This window comes from Oreochromis niloticus, linkage group LG5 (assembly GCF_001858045.2).
Source record: "Oreochromis niloticus isolate F11D_XX linkage group LG5, O_niloticus_UMD_NMBU, whole genome shotgun sequence".
In the NCBI taxonomy this organism is placed as follows: Eukaryota; Metazoa; Chordata; class Actinopteri; order Cichliformes; family Cichlidae; genus Oreochromis; species Oreochromis niloticus.
Genome location: NC_031970.2, coordinates 25,778,159 through 25,799,551, shown reverse-complemented (window position 1 = coordinate 25,799,551; position 21,393 = coordinate 25,778,159). Strand labels below are relative to the sequence as shown.

At 38.3% G+C, this 21,393-nt stretch overlaps 1 protein-coding gene across 3 annotated transcripts in view; it reads left to right on the top strand.

The window, feature by feature from the left end:
• The window catches only part of camk1b (calcium/calmodulin-dependent protein kinase Ib), a 39,629-nt gene that overhangs the window by 9,680 nt on the left and 8,556 nt on the right, over positions 1–21,393 (top strand). For all 3 annotated transcript variants that reach the window (XM_003441376.5, XM_025907368.1, XM_005469338.4), the window contains one exon: positions 15,881–16,012. In XM_003441376.5, the coding sequence (XP_003441424.1) occupies positions 15,881–16,012 (132 nt within the window). The remainder of the gene's footprint in view (positions 1–15,880; positions 16,013–21,393) is intronic.

Here is a 21,393-nt window from a genome sequence, read left to right as displayed (position 1 = left end):
TGAATCAGATTTAAAAAAAAATTTTTTTTTAATGGAAACACACAAAATTTGACACCACGCTATACCTTTCTCTACACACGTTTTTGTTTGTTTGTTGGTTTTTTTCGGAACCTTCCTTGCTGATATTTTGACCATGATGGAGGCGTTCACTGATGTAAAACCATTAGTATTAGTCTTAAACATTAGTCATCAATTTACCAGTCCTGAATTTGCAAAAACATTCAGTAAATGCATAATAATCAAATGTGTATTTAAATGACTTGTTATTTATATATGTCACATTTATTTCCTTCAGGGGTCTTCAGTTTTTAAAAACACAGTTATCCTAGCACTTTAGGATGCTTGGTCTGTTGCAGTACCAGTGCTTTAGGTTTATGCCAATACTGAATACTGATACAGCACCAGTATACATTACCTGACTGTGAGAAACAAAGCTTGTTAAAGACTAGAAATCATTATTTTATCTTTCAACCAGCATCAGGCTCAAATTAAATGTTTTTCAAACTTCACAAAGCAAATGTAACAGATACATACAATGATATAAATGTACTGAAAGGTTTTTATGATCGAAATAATACCAAAGAATGGTACACACAAACAAATTGTATTTTTGATGTTGATCAAAGTTTTTGCACTTGCATTTTGCTGTCCTAAACGTTCTTGCCAGTGTCTCTCTTCTCTTTCTCTGCTCTCAGTTTTACCCCTGTGTACCCCTCTGTACACACATGGAGTGTAGCTGGACAGAGAGACAGGTATAGATGAGTGTAATGAAGCTGATGGCTTAAACAAGTGCTATAAAATCTTCCTAACAAGTGTAAAATCTAATATAGCAACATCCAAAATGAGAAAGAGAGAGCGAAGCTGAAATGGAAAGCACACTTATCAGCCTTTTTTATTGTGCTGGAAATCACCTAGTGAGTTACAAACTATTAAAAGTTTGTCGTGTCCAATAGTCGTGTATATTGGTGCACCTTTTCTGATGAGTAACCTATTAAATATAGAAATGATTTAAATACAGCGCTGTGCAAAACTCTTAAGTCACCCTTCTGAAAAATATATTGTTTAATATTATGCTTGGAAAATAATTTAATGAAATATTTATCAACATACATGGAAATATAATATATATAAAGTAAAAAAATAGTTTATATAATTCTAATGAACTTGAAAATTAATATTTGGCATGATCACCTCTACTCTTCAACACAGACTGACCTCTCAGCTTTCTGGTAATTTCTTTAAGCACTCTTCATGAATAGTCCTTCACACTTCTAATATCCATGTATGCTTTTACTGCACTGGCAGTGTGTTTGAGAAATGGAAATGGCTGTTGTCAATTAGGTAGTATGCTGATGATACTGCATCTTGTCTCAAAATCTGGTGTTCCTTTTCTGCATTTATGATAATTTCACCAATTTTGACAAGATTATTAACACAGCGGAGTGAAATGCAGCCCCAAACCATGACAGAAGCTCAACTGTGTTTTACAGATGGCTGTAGACTCTCTCCTGACCTCCTTTGTACATACTGACAATTTGAACTAAAACTTTTCACATTTGGATTCATAAGTCCATCAGACCTGTTGGTCTAGTTAGTCTAGTTATTGTGCAATTTGGCATACCCCAACATTTTCTTCCTGTTTTGCTATCCTTAAAAGCCTTTTTATATTGAATGATTCATAGGTCAGTGTTAAGTGGCTTTGAAAATGGTCAGGTACAAGAATTGGACTGAAAATGAGTGAAAAAAAAGCAAGAAAGTGGTGCTCCTTGGAAATAAAACAAAGAAATTAGGGGTAGCTCAAGCCTATTGCACAGTACTCTAGGTCAGCCCCATAGAGTGTCCTGTTGTTACAAATGCCCCATCCAGCTATCTGATCAGTATCTAATATAAGTTGTGTATCAGTGCATCACTCCTATGAACCACATAACAGCTGCTTGCATTGGTTTATACTGTTAATCCCCAGCTGCAGGCACATGTTTCAGTAATCAAAACAGATGGGGATTAATAAAAACAAGCAATGGTACTGCAATCAACTCAAATCCTCCCTTAAGTTAATACCCCAACCTCTCTCTCTTTCGATTTATGTCCAACCCAACTCAAAACTTGGATCCCGGCTGTCAGAAAGCCAACCTCATTTTTGGCTCCACATCTCTATCACCTGCTCTCTGTTTCCTGGTTTCAAACTGTGTTCAGTGTGGGCTGGAGGATCCCAGTGTATCCTGCTGCCCTTTGATTTTCAGCTGAAATTAAAGCGTTCATTATGCAGGGTTGAGGACACACAGCTGAGCATAAGAGCACGCCGCAGATCCTCTTCAGGGCTTTTGTTAATCACATATAGTGTATTACAGTTACGTTTCTAGTTAAAGATGTGGTAATATTAAAAGTAGCATTTGTCACAGTTACCTTGAATTTAAGGCTTTGGGTATATGAAGCCACGCATACATATTCCAATGTTTTTGACTGAGAAGTTTGAATTTCCTTGTCTCTCCTGGTACTTTCCTAACCTTTTATTTCAAATATTGACTTTCGCTGCTCTCTCTACAATATGTTGGTAAGCATTTGTCATGAGTCATGTTGCCCCAGGTGTACTGCTCATTGTCACAGCGCTGTATTTGGAAAATAGGAAATATCTTATATATTATATAATATATTATAATAGAGCCTTTTCAACTTAATATAGAAAATATGAGTGAATCTGCCTTTAAGCATCAGTAGTTTTTTATTTGAAACCTTTTCTGTTTCAAAGACTAGATGACCTATTATGTCATTTGAATCCAAGTGTCCTCCATTATTTCACTTTTTTCCCTCCTTTCTGTTGTTAAGATGTTGATTTTTTTTTCACTGTAGTGCCTGTAAACATCTCTTTGCAAGAAATGTTCCCACACTTAGCCACAGGCTCTGAGATTTCTTCACTGATGATAAAGTGCACAAATGAACCATGCTGACTTTTTTGACATTTAAATGGCTGCACATGTTCTCATGCCGTGAGCAGTAAGGGGAAATTCTTGGTATTTTTAGCCTAGAATACATTGCAAAACACAGAGGAGATAAAGCAACAAGAGACTGGCTATAAGAGGAAGTGGACAGAAAAAGCAGGGGTGCATGGTGTAATCATCTAAAATCGTTAGGGCTGATGGATTGGCCCCTGCCTGTCTTCGTCAGTCATGTTCAATGGTGACCCAGTGGCCCTCGTTGTTTGTATGATTTGCTATTGGCTGCAATTGATTGGGTAAGAGTAGTGTTTTTGTACATGCAGGGGTGATGGAGAGGCACAGAGAGTAAAAGGATTCATCTCCACAACACTCGTTTTTCTTTTCTGCCCCGTTGTGTATGTTTATAGGCACATGCAGTATAATTATAATAATCAATAACACTTCTCTATTTCTGTTATCTCTTGTTGACCTTCAGCTCCCCCCATTTGACTTGGCACCTCTGAGAATGAAAGAGGATCCATTCATCACTTCTCTTCTCTTTTTACCAAGCAAAGAGCACAGATAATTTTATGTGTTTAGACTTCAGAGTGAGCTTATATTGTTTAGTGTCTATTAGATGGATGAGATACTAATCTTTTTAGCTTCATCAGTGTGTATTTCTTTGATATGAAACTGTGTTGCTGATGAATCCAGCATTTCACTGAGAAACAAGACTTTTGTTGATTTGTTGTACAGATTCAACAGTCAGTGCTGGGACACAATCTGTTAGTGAAAAGAGGAACCTTTTGCTTCACTTGTTCCCTCATACTCGTGCCTCTGGGCTAAATTACATGGGTTTTAACACTGATTTGCCTCTCTGTCTAAGGGCTCTCTGCTCCTGAGTGGAAGGGTTCAATAACTCAGCACTAAATGTTCATACGTCTGAGTGTGTTTATTTGGGCACTTTTACGCACAGTTTCATTTGTGAATGACGATGGTTTGCATGACCAGAAATGAGGCTTTGACCATGCTGTAGCATTAAATGTTCTTACAGTAAATCATATGATTGTTTAGAGCAGGAAAGTCAAACTCATTTTAAACTGTGGGCCACATTCAGCCCACTTTGAGCTTAAGTGGGCTGATTCAGTGAAACTCCCCTTTCTGTCAGTGTAAAGATGTTTAACTACGCATTTAATCACATTTATTATCAGAAAAAGAAGTGCAGTTTCAACACTACTGCTCAGTTTTTCTACATGATAAAAAATGCTGCTGTAGTAAATGACAAAATCTGTCAGAACTAATAAATAAATGTATAAAACTACAGAAAAAAGTTCTGGTAGATTACTGCCAGTAGGAAAAGCTGTTTAAAAAAGGCAAACAAAATTAAAAAACGCATTGGAGTCTTTACTAGGTCAGTTATGGCCCCTGGGCCTTATGTTTGAGAACTCTGATTTAGAGAGACCATGGTCTCTCTGATACTCCTATTAACCTCTCTTATAGTATATAAATCTTATAGTAATCATGGGACATGCAGCAGGCCTCTGTCCGGATCTTGCAAGTTTCATTATTGTTAGATTTTATGCTACAGTTACACTAGCATACAATGAACTTGTGTTTCGGTTCCCTTTGAAATGACTGTTTCGATGACAGTCAGTTGCCATCTTCAAAGTGACTTTGGCCCAGCAAGGCAGTGATAAACAGCAACGAGGTAGAGTCAGACTGTGGTGGCCAGTTTGCAGCTGAATGGGATCAGATTACAGTTATGTGCATTGTGTTTGTGATGAAACTGCAAAAATCACAAATCAGTTGTGGTGTGTTGCAAACATGTTGCTATCTGCATACACAGAAATTCACATTAACTATTTAGAGTTCAGCCAGAACCTCAGAGATTTGAAACTAAAATTCAGAAATCCCTCCACAGTTAATGATACAGGGAGTGCAGAATTATTAGGCAAGTTGTATTTTTGAGGAATAATTTTATTATTGAACAACAACCATGTTCTCAATGAACCCAAAAAACTCATTAATATCAAAGCTGAATGTTTTTGGAAGTAGTTTTTAGTTTGTTTTTAGTTTTAGCTATTTTAGGGGGATATCTGTGTGTGCAGGTGACTATTACTGTGCATAATTATTAGGCAACTTAACAAAAAACAAATATATACCCATTTCAATTATTTATTTTTACCAGTGAAACCAATATAACATCTCCACATTCACAAATATACATTTCTGACATTCAAAAACAAAACAAAAACAAATCAGCGACCAATATAGCCACCTTTCTTTGCAAGGACACTCAAAAGCCTGCCATCCATGGATTCTGTCAGTGTTTTGATCTGTTCACCATCAACATTGCGTGCAGCAGCAACCACAGCCTCCCAGACACTGTTCAGAGAGGTGTACTGTTTTCCCTCCTTGTAAATCTCACATTTGATGATGGACCACAGGTTCTCAATGGGGTTCAGATCAGGTGAACAAGGAGGCCATGTCATTAGTTTTTCTTCTTTTATACCCTTTCTTGCCAGCCACGCTGTGGAGTACTTGGACGCGTGTGATGGAGCATTGTCCTGCATGAAAATCATGTTTTTCTTGAAGGATGCAGACTTCTTCCTGTACTACTGCTTGAAGAAGGTGTCTTCCAGAAACTGGCAGTAGGACTGGGAGTTGAGCTTGACTCCATCCTCAACCCGAAAAGGCCCCACAAGCTCATCTTTGATGATACCAGCCCAAACCAGTACTCCACCTCCACCTTGCTGGCGTCTGAGTCGGACTGGAGCTCTCTGCCCTTTACCAATCCAGCCACGGGCCCATCCATCTGGCCCATCAAGACTCACTCTCATTTCATCAGTCCATAAAACCTTAGAAAAATCAGTCTTGAGATATTTCTTGGCCCAGTCTTGACGTTTCAGCTTGTGTGTCTTGTTCAGTGGTGGTCGTCTTTCAGCCTTTCTTACCTTGGCCATGTCTCTGAGTATTGCACACCTTGTGCTTTTGGGCACTCCAGTGATGTTGCAGCTCTGAAATATGGCCAAACTGGTGGCAAGTGGCATCGTGGCAGCTGCACGCTTGACTTTTCTCAGTTCATGGGCAGTTATTTTGCGCCTTGGTTTTTCCACACGCTTCTTGCGACCCTGTTGACTATTTTGAATGAAACGCTTGATTGTTCGATGATCACGCTTCAGAAGCTTTGCAATTTTAAGACTGCTGCATCCCTCTGCAAGATATCTCACTATTTTTGACTTTTCTGAGCCTGTCAAGTCCTTCTTTTGACCCATTTTGCCAAAGGAAAGGAAGTTGCCTAATAATTATGCACACCTGATATAGGGTGTTGATGTCATTAGACCACACCCCTTCTCATTACAGAGATGCACATCACCTAATATGCTTAATTGGTAGTAGGCTTTCGAGCCTATACAGCTTGGAGTAAGACAACATGCATGAAGAGGATGATGTGGACAAAATACTCATTTGCCTAATAATTCTGCACTCCCTGTATACAGGCTTTGTAGTGCAGTGGTTGACACATGTGCCTAACACGATCCCCGGTTTAAGACTGGGAGGAGACCCAAATGCCTCGGGGGGATATGCAAATATGAAGAGCCATCTAGTGTGGCGACATGTTGTAAATAAGGAAACAGCTGAAAGAAGTGTCTTCAGATGGTGACGTAGTTGCTGCAGTGTGCCAGTTTAACTGCAAAATGTCAACTTTGCACAACCAGTTGAGTGCACTCATTGGTCATACTGAGTCAGGTTGCTTGCAACTGATTGGCGATCTGTATTTCTAAATTAGATGGCAGTTAGTTGCACTTCTTTTCCAATTTGTCAGAGAGGGACTGAAGTGAGTCCAAGATGGACTTAAGCTGTTTGGAGGTTGCATCCCATTAGGTAACCTGTGCAGTCACTTTGCAAATGAAAGCGATTGCCCAGAAATTGAGTGTGTGTTACATCCTCAACCACAGTTAGTTGACACAAATACTGTGTTTACATAGTATTTCCATAATCTTGTAAAGAAATACAGTTCCTATCCATAATTACTATATATACCATCTGAATTTAGATGCTGCTGCTGAATCCATCTCTTGCTGCATTGCTTTGTTGCTGTGTTGTGCAATATTTCCAAGTAATAAGTGAACAAAACACCCCACGCATCCCTATGCCAACATATTTATAGTCTAAAGTGTAGTGTGGAGGTTCAGACACACATGGAGTTTGAAGGAAATTTAGCACAGACTCACTTTTACTATAGCATTCGTGTGTGAAGTTGAATCAAACAAATTGAAAATGATGATTAACAAAGCCGTTCAGACAAAAGAAACAGCCACCTTTATGGAGCAGATGAGTCTCACAGCATGAGAGCTGCCCCACTTCATCTATTTTTCATCTCTCCGTGCTTCTTTTTTTCTGTCTCTGTCCTAACTCTCCTACCTCTTCATTTACCACCATATTTATCCCATCGTATTCCCATAATAGTGCTTATTATAATGTCAGTTTTTAATCTTCACATAAACCCCAAAAGTATTAATTTTTCTGTGACGTTATCACCTCATAGCTAGCCTAAAAAGAAGACTGGTTTGCTTTATTTTTTTTTTAATTGAGCCTGAGCTGCAGAATAGATGATATTAAAGGGAAGAAGGTGGATGGGGCTTTGCTCCAGTACTGTAAAGCAAAGCACAAGACAATACATTACTGTGTCCTTGTAATAGTGTCTCAAACACTGATCACACTAGGAGTTATGGGTAGAAGCAGTGGCATGCTACTCCCCACCACCCCACCCCTACCCCCCACCCACCCCCACATCTGGCTTATTCTGTCTTTTCGCTGCTCTTTCAGTTTCAAATTCCAAAAATAGTAATCAAGTGGGACTGATTTTTGTATTCTAAATATGCATTCATTGAGACACTCTAGCAGCCATAGCACAGATCAGTGGAGTTTAACCATTCCTTGGAACAATGACAGTTTAGAACCATTTCCAACTCCAGCACAATCCTCAAAATCCATCCCTGCTTATGGCACCTTCAGCCCTTCAGCCCTGCCCTGACCTAATTCGAACAGAAGTCTGCGACTCAGCATGGCATAGCCTGCAGTTCCTGAATCCACACACATGCACATGCACGCACACACACACACATATATATGCCCACTGTCTGGCCCACTTAGGCAACTCCATCTGCTCACAGCAATATATCCCCCTAACAGCTTTTAGTACACTCGCAGGCTTGTCATGTACATCTTCCCACAGTCCTTCTCCATTGTTATAATCCTTTATTGTTCATATTTCTCACATTTCAAGCTGTCCACATATCAGCAAACTGGCTTGAAAAGACATTCCATGCGCTTATTATCTCCAGTCCAAGAAATCCTTAGGGATGCGTGTTCTTTGCTGTCTAGCTTAATTATACTCTGCTATATGATTTGATTGGGGGATTTTGGTTTCATGTATGTGCTTCAAAGCAATTCCTGCCAGTAAGTGGAGTTTAAACAGTGGAAAGTTGGGTCTATTTTTATCTTAAATGGATACTAAAGCTCTGGTAGTAACAGAGCTTAGGCCTCTAGATAGCAGTGAGCTATGTAAACATCCACCAAGAGTGACCATTTATGTCTATTTGTCCTTTTTCTGGCTAATTTATGGCAAATATTCATTCCCTTTTTAAATTTTATTTTTGATCTCTCTCAACACTCAAACTACTAGCAAACTACTCTCTGTGTGTTTGGTAGCTGGGTAGATTTTTGACATTATTTAAGAGCTTCTTGTTACTTTTGTCTTTTGTTGATGCCTGTCCAATGGCGTACTGCAAAGAGGTGTGTGCTGGAAATTTAATTTGTCTGCCAAAGAGAGTCAGAATCCATAAATAATATAACTATAAAACAAAATCAATTAGTGAAGACTTTAAAGGTCTTTAAACAGAGGACACTTAAAATATTTAGTAATCAGATCACTATATTAAGCAACAAGAGTCCTCGTAGCTCAACATGCACATCGGTAGTGAATATACAATGATATGGAAATATTAACTTAATACTGTTTTTTTTTACCTCAGATAAACAGCTAGGCGCAATGACCTCTCTGAAATTATTTCTCTGGCTCCTCAGTTGTGGTCCCAACTATGCCAACAGGAGCTCAAACTGCCCCACTGACTTCCTGAAATATGTACGAAAGCATTCATCATACAGCTTCAGCTTCTGGAGCAAACCATAAAATTCTCCTTGCTGCTGCCTTTTCATGAGAATTGAATGAATCCTGAATCTCTGAAACAGCAGGACCAGCTTATCAATGCAAAATATCCACTTGATTTTTTTACAGTGCACTTTTTGAGGGTAAATTTTCCCTAAATGTATGTATATACTTTGCATTTCCACGTCAAAAAAATTTAGAAATTTCTTGTTGCTTTTTTGCAACTTGCTCTGCATGCGATACCTTAAGTTATAGTTGAGCATAATCTTTACTAGCAGGCAAATGTATATATGAGCATTCAGTATATCAGGGTAAGGTTCAAGGTAATGGAAGCTTTTGGGGGATTTTTTTATGGCTCTCCCAAATACCTTTTTATGGGCTCTGGAGAACAGCAAAAATTCAAAGTTGGATTTTACAAAATTCAAAATGGTGCATGTGTGTGTGCGTGCGTTTAACATAAAATATGCTCATATTTCTTAGTACCAGTTAAAATCCAGGCAGCAGTGTTCTGAATTAACTGGAGTTGGTAGGGAGACCATAGTCATAGACCCTAAAATGGCCATAGTTCAAACTTGAAACCTTCAGCTATTTTGTGATTACAGTTTGAGGGTTTTAATTTTGTTATTTATTGAGGAAATAGCAGATAACAATACCAAGAATTTCTATCCTCAGAAACAACGTTAGCTGCAGAGGCTACGTCATGAGATGATTGGTCCAGATAGACTGTGTATCGTCAAAGTGGCTTAATTATTCTCAGTGGAGGACAGATTCTTTCTGCTGAAATGTTTTCATGCTACAAGCTGACCATTAATGATGCCAGCACTTGTGTATTTGTGGATTTACAATTTTTTAAATTTAATTTACTAATAGTATTCCATATAAAAAGTCAGAAAATATCTTTTGTTGATGGTTCCTTGGTGTCTCATGAACAGATCAGATGGCTAAATGTAAATTGTTAGTGTTTCCCATATTTCGATTTACAGTTACAGAAATATTTGGGTAGTAACCTAGAGAGGACAGAGGAATCATGGGATTGCTGTCTGTCTGCCATCACCATTCAGAGACTGACAACAGTACACACTTCAGGAGCAATGTTTGTCTTTTGGTGAATTGATGAGTTCACTCTAGCCAGTAGCTCCCTATGTTGCTCATAGCTCTAGATTTAGCTGTTTGCTTTTCTTGGTTTGGTTATGTAATATTCCTTCACTGAACTGTAGTGTGGATTGTACTAAGGTATTACACTAAAAAACTTAGTTTAGCCATGGTGCTGGTCTTTGGTGCACTTTGTCAATATCAGTAGGTTATATTTTAAACCATTTACAAGTAAATAAATCTTTTTCATTTCACTTGTGACATTTGTGATACAGTATGTGTATGGTTTAATACTGCAGATGTATAACTAAACTCTGAGAGCAGAATGCAAACATACTCTTCGCTGTTCCACACCAATACAATGCTCTGTTAGTTTGTGTTCAATGCAGAGGGTTAATGATGGTCTTTTAAAGGCAGAAAAGGTTTGGACGGTAATCTGGAAGCTTCTGAATTTATGTGATCTTTACTTACTAATTTTTACTTGCTTGGGAAACTACTGTGTTAGGTATAGTATAATATTAGAATATAGTATAGGAAAAACTTTCAGTTTGAGTTAAAATATGCCAAAAATTAACCCATCGTATTGGAAATGTACCCTTATGCCAAGTGCTCTTATATATGTGTTCATATGTGATGAGTTGGAAGTGAGAGATGTATTTTGCTATATCAAGGTGCCAGTGACAAAGGAGGCACGGTGCATAATTTTGAGATATCAGCCGTCTGTAAATGGTAGTTTTGATCAGGTGATTCAAAGCAATAGGCTGTAAACACAACATAGGCAACATTATTTACTCATGAGGTAGATGTGGCTAATGTAGGCTAAATTCTGGCAGTTTTTGTGTGATGTTGCTGACAGACAGACAAATATTTTTCACTGTCTCAGACTTGTCTCTTTGCCTTGGTGGAGAAAAAAATGGTCATTATAGAATTTAAATTAGTCTCCCTTTAGGGTTATATGACCACATTTTACCGATGTGTTGTGTCTGTGTGCTGTGTTGTTATATGTAAATCGAGAGAGATTGTGGTTTGATTGTGCTGTTCTTCATGTTTGGGAGGCCCACAGAGCAAAGATGGTCTTTTTATGTTTCAGGTCCAGTTTCACAGTAGGGTATCTCTCAGCTCTGATTGGGCCAGATGGTCCTTCCCTATGTCTCTCTGACCTTTCCACAGTTACAGTTTTGTCATCTGTTTACATACCTTCTTGACCAACTTCTCAGCGGGACAGACGGCAGAATTGCTGTGAGTTTGAGAAATAAGCAATTGTCGTTTTCCATGGCAGATAGTCAGGGAAGATTAGTATTCTCAAAACGTCACTGCCACATAAGAAATACTTCCTTGTTGATTTTCTCTTTTTAATGTGTCCTTTGCAGAGTTGATTTTAATTGGCATATGTGCATCATCACTGACACTTACTTTATATAATACAACAGTAACAAAATAAAAAAGGTGTTGTCATCAGAATAGAAGAAACAGAGGGGTCTGCTGACATTTGACCATTTACGATGAGTAAAATTAATAATAAAACAACTCAGCGTCTTATTCAAACATTTGGGTGGGGTGTAAAACCGATAGAGAGTTTATGCAAATATTTAAAGTGTGTGAGGCCTAATTGTGTACAGGTCTTTTCTATATTTGACTATATACAATATGTATATATTGAAGCCACTGTGTAAAGTATTTACACAGTGTTTTTCTGAGAAATGCCCTACTGTTTGTGTAGTGGCAAGCTAGTCCTCATTAAGGGCTTAGCAGCTAATAGCTGTCCAGTCGTACCATGTCTGCATGCCTGTGTGTGCGTGAGGGTGAGGGGACTGAGTGTTTCCTGTTTCTGGACACAGTTCCCATGGTGCCGATTAGAACGTCCTGTTTGGAACGGGAACAGCTCTGTAAACACGCTTGTTTACCTTATAATCCAACTGAAACCTTGGTTAGGATTAACCTTCAGCAAACTCACAACACCACGCTACACCCACGACACAGCTATCCTTTCTATATTCTTTATGTTTTTTTTAGCCGACACACAGAAAGTGGCAGACACACCAAATAATACTCAGATAATTTACTGTAAAACAGTTGTATAACAACAGTACTTGAGGGTTGCTGCTACAGTCTCATTTGTTTGGCATCTCCTGTGTCGTGACAAGTGTAGAAGCCATTTGGCTGAACTCTTGTCTGCTTCTTCTGTTTTTATTAAATAGTGATCGTCAAGGCTGCTGCTCAGTAAAAGTGTCCCTTTAAAGGTGAAAGAGCAAGGACCAACGCAGTGAAGGACTGTTTCCTGATATTCAGAAAATAAGGAAGTAATTTTGGGAACTGCATGAAAACAATGACCAGTCTTATTTTGTGATGGGAAGTCAGGAGCATAAAAGGTTTTTTCTTTTGATGGCAAAATGTGGTTAAATATAAATATCAAGTTATTTTAAATATTCAAGTCAGGCAAATATACATCAGCATTATTTCACATGGCAAAATGATTATACAGTTTTTATCTTGCAAAACAAATAAAATCCCCCCTCGAATATCTGTAGTCAAAGACCGTTTCTGTGAACCACTGTTTGACACTTCCCAAGAGCCCTTTTGGTTTGTCAGTGGAAGCATGGAGAATGTCAGCTAAATTCTCCAGATGCTGCAGAGGAATTTGCAGCAGTGACAACCTCCTCCACAGAGCTGGATTTCTGCCAAAGCTGATGGCCTTCCTGCACAAGTTTTAGTTTCTTGTTGACACGTGACCACGAAGCCTCACTCACAGGGTAACTGTTAGTCTTATCAAGATCTGGGTTCGGGGTTCTTTGAGTTTTGTAGTTAACATCACCAGAGACCTGCATGAGGGTCACTCTGCATAAAGTTTGTGGAAGAACCCATTGCATAACATGCTTATATATCTAAGCTCAACTACTGTTCGTTTGCTATCTTTACTAATTTTGCTTGACAACTAAAAAAAAAAAAAATTGTAAGCCCTCTATCTGTGTATTCAATTTCTTTAAATGTAAGCAGGAAGCAAGCAGTTTCACTGTAGTTATTTTGTAAGGAAGCCATTGCCAGTGTTATCCAGTGTGCACCACTGCATGTCATGACTTGAAATATCACAATGTCATGCATGGCAGTGCGTATTTCAGTAGTAGTAGCAAAATGGAAACCCAATTTTTGAGTTTGTTATGCTGATCATGGGCTGTATTTCACTATGAAAATACATTTCAAAAGCAAAAAACACAAACAACTCTTATAAGATACTGCAAAAAATCCAAACACAAACGCTGAGCCAAAATAGGACTGCAGGGGACATCTATCACTGCTCAGTGCACTCGACCTTTGCCAACACAGTTTCCCTTTATGGAAAATCCTGATATAACTCAGGAGCCATAAATAACATTAGACAAAATCAACCTTTCTTTCAAGAATTTATTTATTTTATTTAAAATTAAAATTTGAATTATGAATGTAAATGTGATTCGCAGGATTTTTTTTTCTAGGATTACTTTACAGAGAAGAGAGAGTTGCTTGTTTTTCAGGTGTTGCTGGTATGAAAACATTAAGTCTTCATGTTCGGCAGTAATAATGAATCTGTAAATCTCCAGACTGAATGCTTGTCCTTCCTTTCTCTCTACACAAAAGACTGTCTGGAACCAGAGAGATAACAACTGATTCCACTTTTGATTTGAGTTCTTATCGTACCATTGGTTTTAAGAAAACGGAGTCATGTTTGAACATGCTGTTGGCAGCTAATACTAAAATTATCATAGATTTAAAAAAACAAAACAAAAACAAAAAACAAGCAATGTTCACTGTCAGTGTCTGTTGTAGTGTGAATTACTGCTTCATCGCAAGACATCATTATGAGTTATTTCAAGCTATGTGAACTTTCCTGTAAAACTACACATCATTTACCAGAATTCAGATTTTCTTCAGGTGAGATATAAAAATTCCAATTTTTGTGTTTGTTGTGTAATGGCTTGCCTGACACGCCTACCTGAAGAATGTTGGATAAAACCATTATTTTTATTGTTCTAAACATTTTCACTCTTTATATAAATAGTTTTAATATAATAGTTTACTTGCTGTTTAGCATTGTGCTGTGTTTAAATGGACTTCATAAATAAACTGACTGAGAGTGATGACCTCGTGCTTTTGGAAGAACCACCATTGCAAAAATTCATAAAAATCAGTGAGAATGACCCAGTGAATTCAAGCATGAGACTATCAAAAGCTTTGAAATTAATAAATTTGCCGGTGTTACACATTGCAGTAAGAAATGTATTCACTTGGTGTTTGTAATTTATACAAACAGCATGATGTTGTGTTCATATGCTTGCTCAAAACATTCAGATTCATCCAACATTAGCACTTAGTAGAAAACCAAATATATACCCGACACTACCCAGTTCACAGTGTCATAATCCCAACAGTCCATCCTATGTGTTGTAAACACAGCATAAGGTCATGGGTATGGGATGCACAGATGTTAAGCTTTAGGGCTAATTACCAGGATTGTTATGTGCCATAGTGGTCTTTCCATCTGTTTTTTTTTTTTGTTTGTTTGTTTTTTGTTTTTCCCTAAAAAGCCTCTGTAATGTAGGTGTATGGGGGGAAAAAAGTAAAAATCAGGAAGACCCTAGTTTTTCATGAAAGCCCTTCCTTTTATTTATTGTGGTATGTGAAGTACAGCTTTATATATGGTAGGTTGATTAGTAGGCTAAACAAATCAGTAATCAGAAGACCTTCTGCTGTAGGGAGAGTGTTATGTCATTTTAATGTTACCAATATTTTTTCCTTTAGTTTTGCTTATTTATTTATTTTATTTTATTAAAATAATCACAGTTTGAAACAGTAAGTTACATTACACATGAAGAAACTAAAACGTTGCATTGAAGCTACCGTGACCTTGTTTCTGTTGTATTGCAGTGTCAAAGCCTATCATTGTGGCTCAGGATTTATAGCTATTGAACAGCACTGGAGCTGAGTCAGAACTCTTCGGGCTTTGGTCAAAATGCTCGAGGTCCACCTCCACTCTGAAATGGGTCATGGGAAAGTGCTATTATTCTTTTGCTACTCTGACTTCAGATGCTTTACTTGTTTTGATTTTCCTGGTTAGAGAAACCAAGAGAATAAAAAAGAAAGAAGTGTAAACGGCTGTTAGATTGGTGCATGCAGTACTTCAGCTAGTCAAAGCCTGGGTTCTTTACGTAAATGACGGTAAAAGGCAAAAGTTTTATGAAGCCTGCAAAAGGGGGAAAAAATTCTGTGGCTATTTTTTCCCCATTTATTGTTCATATGGACTTTCACATACACCATTATTCAATCTGTGACAATGTAAACTGTAGCATACAACTGATATACAGCATCACATGAGTCAGACTTAGAATCTTTTGGCCAGTATCAAAATTTGTCACTGAGATAAACCTCGATATTTAATACTGGTGCTTCCAACTCATCCCACCAGGTTGTAGTCTTTCCAAAACTTGACTCAGCACGCCAAAGACTTCGGGAGGCGGCTGATATTAAAAATAAACACAATCTGGCATCAGCAGGCTAAAATTTATATTAGCTTTTAGATGTTGGTAGCCAAGAATTACAAAAGTTAGACCAGTTTAACATCAGAGCTGGAGTTTCTTATTTTCTGCAGTGTCAGTGATGCATGTGAAGAGCTGAAGCCCCTGGGATAAATAAACTCAGGTCTAATAGACCGACTTGTGTGTTTGTGTTTCAGGGGGGCTTTCTCTGAGGTGGTCTTGGCTGAGGAGAAAAGGACTCAGAAATTGGTGGCCGTCAAGTGTATCCCCAAGAAGGCCTTAGAGGGCAAGGAAAACAGCATTGAGAATGAGATAGCAGTACTGCACAAGTAAGTGGACTTCTGTGTTTTGGTGAGTTGGCATTAATAGGCCCTATATGTCTTCATTTAAAGAAGTTTTCGAAACTACCAACTCCTTATTTTGAATGGAATTTGCTTGAAAACATGAGAGATCAGCAATTATTTATACAGAGAAGAGTAAATTGTTATTGTAAAAATCTGTATTTTGAAGCACTGCACATTACGTTAGGAAGATCTCCTGTCTGCGTTAGTGACGATGAGAGCAAATAACAAAAGATGTGGGTAAGAAGGTAGGCTGTGGCATTTAAATGTGCCAAAGTTTGGCAAAAAAACAAAAACAAAAATTAAAAAGAAATCACCCACTCCATTACACCACCACACACCTGAACCACTGATCCAAGGTGGGAAGGATCCATGCTTTCATAGTGTTTAAGCCAAATCCTGACCCAACCAACTGAAAGTGGCAGCAGAAATTAAGGGTCGTCAGACCAGGCAATACTATCCAATTTTAGTGAGCCTGTGTGAATTATAGCCTCAGTTTCCTGTTCTTAGCTGACACGATTAGCACCCAGTGTAGTCTCCTGCTGTTGTAGCCTGTTAAAGAGTCGTTTTACCCCTAATTACTCTAAAAATAGTCTTTATTTCTATTGATTTGGGGTTTCTCAGGTAGAAACAAGGATTGGGGTTCAATTGAGGTGTTCGAGTTAATTATTGTATATGAAGCGACTATTAATGTAATTGACATTATCTTTTGAGATCATGTTATGTTTCATGCCATCACACAAAATGAAGATTGACACCGATTTAAACCCCTGATGTTCAGCTTCTCCTGGCAGCAAACACATATTGTGTCATTTGCCCAGAAAACCGCTGCAAGTGGTTTTCTTTCTACCTGAGAAAGAGGAACAATGTTGAATATATTAAAGCAAGCAGCAGTTTCACTCTTTGCAGTTGTGAAGTTTTTCAAATGTACCTTTCTTTAGATGCAGGGAATTACAGGCCACAGTGAAAATGGCTCATCTACTTTCGGTCCCTAGTTATTTTTAGCGCTCTTGTTGCCTGGGTTACAGGAGACGAGGTGAGGTGAGGACGGAGGAATGAGCGTGTTGGAGTTTAGTTAACAGTCCAATTTTGACAAATGAGGTAAACTGAAGTAAACTTGGATTGCAGATTAGGCCTTGCTCTTTGTGAAGTTTGCATAGACTCGTACAGTGGTTTCATGAATCATTATAACACCTCATCCCAGTACACAAAGTTGGGAACGGGGTCTGAGTGGGGGAGTATTTAAACTGTTTATAAAATATGTTTCATGAAGCTGTACTAATATGTAGCATCTGGATAGAAGCATGCTGTTGTAATACTTGCAGAAGTTTGGCACACTTGCTAAAATAAGCAAGGCCTTTACTGAAAAACACTTCTGGATGGCAGCATCCAGAAAATAAATATGTGAATCAGGAATTTCACTCCCAACTCCACCCCCCAAAATTCAGGCATTCGTTTTTTTGGTTTTTGATATAACATGATCATGTAACGTTTTCATTACAGGGGCTTCATAAAATGTTTCTTAAGAAAAGAGGCATATTTGCTGTCCAGTTGTTTAATTCTTAAATCACCCAACTCCACAGTTTTTGTCCAGTCACCCTACTGAAACTAAAGTGAAAAAAATCGGGCCCTGAATACACCATTTCATTTTATTTAGGATTACTGGGACCTTTACAGATGTGCAAGTTAACTGTGACATTTGCACTAGGGTGGGATGCTCCATACTGAAATTTCAATGCTGTGTTGAGCTTATGAAGCGCAGATCTTCTGAAACAGTGCAGTTCAAAACACCCACATAATGTGATCACAGCTAATTGAAGTTTTGGTGCGTTCGCCCAAAGTTCATTGTTAGTATATAGACCACACCGGGTGTCACTGCAAACTTCCAGAAAGTTTGAAAGTCAGCAGCAGCTGGACCAAGACCAGGAGCAGGAGTGGCAGCAGTAACCACAGCTCAGGACTCAGCAGAGATTGTAGGAACCTTTTGACAGCTGGGTTAGTGAAACTCATGGCACCCACAGTGCAACTGCTGATGCCACTGTAGAGGTCACTGATGATGGCATGAATAAGGTGTTGTTTATCCACACCTTTAGAGCTTGGCAAAAAATACCCGTGTATACCCACAGTAAGTGTGAAAAGATTTTTGCCACGTGTAGGGTGGTAATTTACAAAAAAGAACCCAACTCATCCACAAAACAGCTGAAAGACTCATATTTGTGAATAAAAATATTTACATAGACATTGTTAATTTTTTCATTAGCATAATTAGCTCCATTCGTTCCACTGTAGATGAAACATCTTCCATAAAGATTACTGAGGCCTACACTCTACACCAGGGGTGGGGAACTCCAGGCCTGAAGAGCCGGTGTCCTGCAGGATTTAAGTGTGTCCTTGATCCAACACAGCTGATTCTAATAGCTAAATTACCTCCTCGACATGTCTTGAAGTTCTCCAGAGGCCTGGTAATGAACTAATCATTTGATTCAGGTGTGTTGACCCAGGGTGATATCTAAAACCTGCAGGACACCGGCCCTTGAGGCCTGGAGTTCCCCACCTCTGCTCTACGCCCTACCTACAAAGTAGGTGACATTGAAATTGTTGTCACAATAAACAAACATTTAATTGGTTTGTTTACATTTCACTGAATTTCAAAACAACGGAAACAACCACATGCATGTAAACTTAAAAGGGGGGGAAGTAGTATTTGCTTACAGTCACAGCTTTGTCGTTTAAGGTTCTTAAGGGTTTTTCTCCTTTTGTTGTATGGGCATTTCTTCAAAACATGTTCATAGTAGAAGTGTGCAACACTTTTCTCTATGGTCATTTAGAGAAGAAGAGCATTGTCAACCTGTGACAATAGCAAAACTGGCCAATAGGTGTCACTGTGGAGATGAGTGTCTCAAAACAGTTCTGACACAATTGCTTTGAATGTTTGCACAAAGCCTCACTTTACCCATCGTTAATGTGCACTTTGCGCTTTAGCTTGGAGAAGTCAGGATATCCGTGACTTTGATTGCAAAGACCACAGGAAGATTTTCTACTACGCTTTAGTCCATAAGCTCAGGCACACAATATGTGACAGTGTTTCTTGATCCTGTTTATGAAAAACTGAGATTTATTTAAAGTTTATGTGTTTCCAAAGTTTGTGTGTGCAACTGTGAACCTTTTTCAGGTTCACTTTTTTTCTAGGATTTCCATTTTATGTATAATAATATTATTCTGGCTTTGAACCACTTTTGCTATCTTTTGTTGCTCCTTCCTAATTTTTTTTTTTAAAAAAGTGTTGCTTTTTTTTAAACACTTTGATATATTTCTGTATTATTTTCAACTAAATATAGGGTTTAAATCATTTTTAAATTATTGCATTCTGTTTTTATTTTTCAAAGCGTACTTATTTTTTTTAGAAACAGTGTTGTAGTTCATAAAATCACCAAAATAAAATTTCCACTGTTTAACTCAACCAGTCAAACAAGAATACAAAACTGATTATGTACGTAACCAGTGAAAACCAGTCTCACCATTGTGTTACACCCATAAGAGACTCTTTCTCTCCACATTTTACTCTCTGCCTTAATAAATACTTTAACAGCACAGTGGAACAACACTGAAACAGAGTAATCCTGCTGTTTGTTTATGACCGAGGGACACAGCTGTCGCATGAAATTGTTTTTTAAACAGTCAGCTGCCACGTTATGTGGCCACTCGGTATCTGCCTTCACTCCCTGTCAGGCCAAACCCAAACCCGTCATCCTCTATGGCTTTTGTTATTTCTCCCACTGTAAATGTATTGGTGTGTATTTAATGCTTGACACGTCTTACAATGAATTGTATAAAAGAGGTCAGTGTATTGAATATATGATCACCAAGCTAGTGTAGAAATACGTCTTTCCTGTTTCGCTTTTCTATTTTGTCTTGCTAATAAATGTTACACGGGCTGTTTGTCTTTCCCCCAGTCTATCTAGACCAAACATTTACTGAAGCACAGACATTTGTAAATACAGTGACTAATCGTACTCTCCGAATCACTTGTAGCTGTGCCAGTCGGAGGAATTTCTGTGAAGTCGCCCTCTTACTTTGTTTCAAATCTGGAAAGGTTTGCAGCAAAGCCTGAATATCATACCTTAAGCTTGTCTTTGGCTCCATCTCATTTAACACTGGACTGGACAGATAAGAAGGCTACAGATGTTTGTGTCAGACCACAAGCTTGTATCTGACACCTTTACTACAAAGTGAATTCACAAGATGAGGCATGCAGTGGGTGATGTGACTGTATATTCTGCTCAGTGTCACACAGGGAACCTTGTTGCCAGTAGAGTAGCTGCTTCCAACGCAGCAAAGTTGTGGAAGATTATAAAGTGATTATACAGTTCTGAAAATCAGAAGTTATTTAAAATGTTTTATTTGCATGTACATGAACTGAAGTAACTGCAAATTCAAATTCTCAGCTATAACTTAACTCTATAGCAGCATGTAAGGCAAAAACATGATGGGTAACAGATTAACAGTTCTGTTTTGGCGGCTTGTTTCTTTTCATTTGACTAATTGAATCTCTTCTGATCTGAAAAAAACATTATGTTTACAGTTTCTCTGGAAACACTTTAAAATTTTAATATGAGTTTTATAAGAACCATTCTTTCGTTTGTGGTTGGCCCACTCAGTGCTCTGGAAGAATACAATAAAATACAAAAGGTGTGAACAGAAAAAATTGAATTAATTTTTAACTTTAAAGTCTAAGACAGCAAAATCCAAAGGGTGGGTTAAATAAATCAATAAAAGATCAGCAGCATTTAAGAATCACTAGAATTTCCTGTTTTCTTACTTTCACTCTAATGTCAAGTTTGCTTCTTGCTCACTGCAAAGTTGGCAGCTCTGTTCTCTAATTTGCTGACTTTCTGTGATCCAAGCTCCTGTGAGACCCACGGGTGCTGACAGGGGTCAGCAGAGGACCGAACCCTAAATAGACACTTCAGCTTTCTGACAGTCACAATGACCCGTGTCCACCCGTAGGTTCATCGTCCACACAAGCACAGAATGTGTACTACATGTCGCAGACCTTATGTAATCGTGTGTGTGAAACTGCATGTGAGTCTTCACGTGTCCGTTTCTCGCTCCACACAGAGCTAAGCCGCTGAATGAAGGTGGATAAGACTCATTGCTGTAATCCAGCGTGAGCACAGGATGACGCATACATAGTTACCTTGGGTACATCTTAGACACATGGCTTTGTGTTGTCTTTGTCTTCCTGCCTTCAACTCGGTAACCTTCAAACACACACCTTAGACCAGGCACTGAGGTAACAAACACTCAGAGTGCATGATGAGAGAAAAGGAAAAATCAGAAAAGAATCAAAGCTGAAGTTAAAGGTAGCA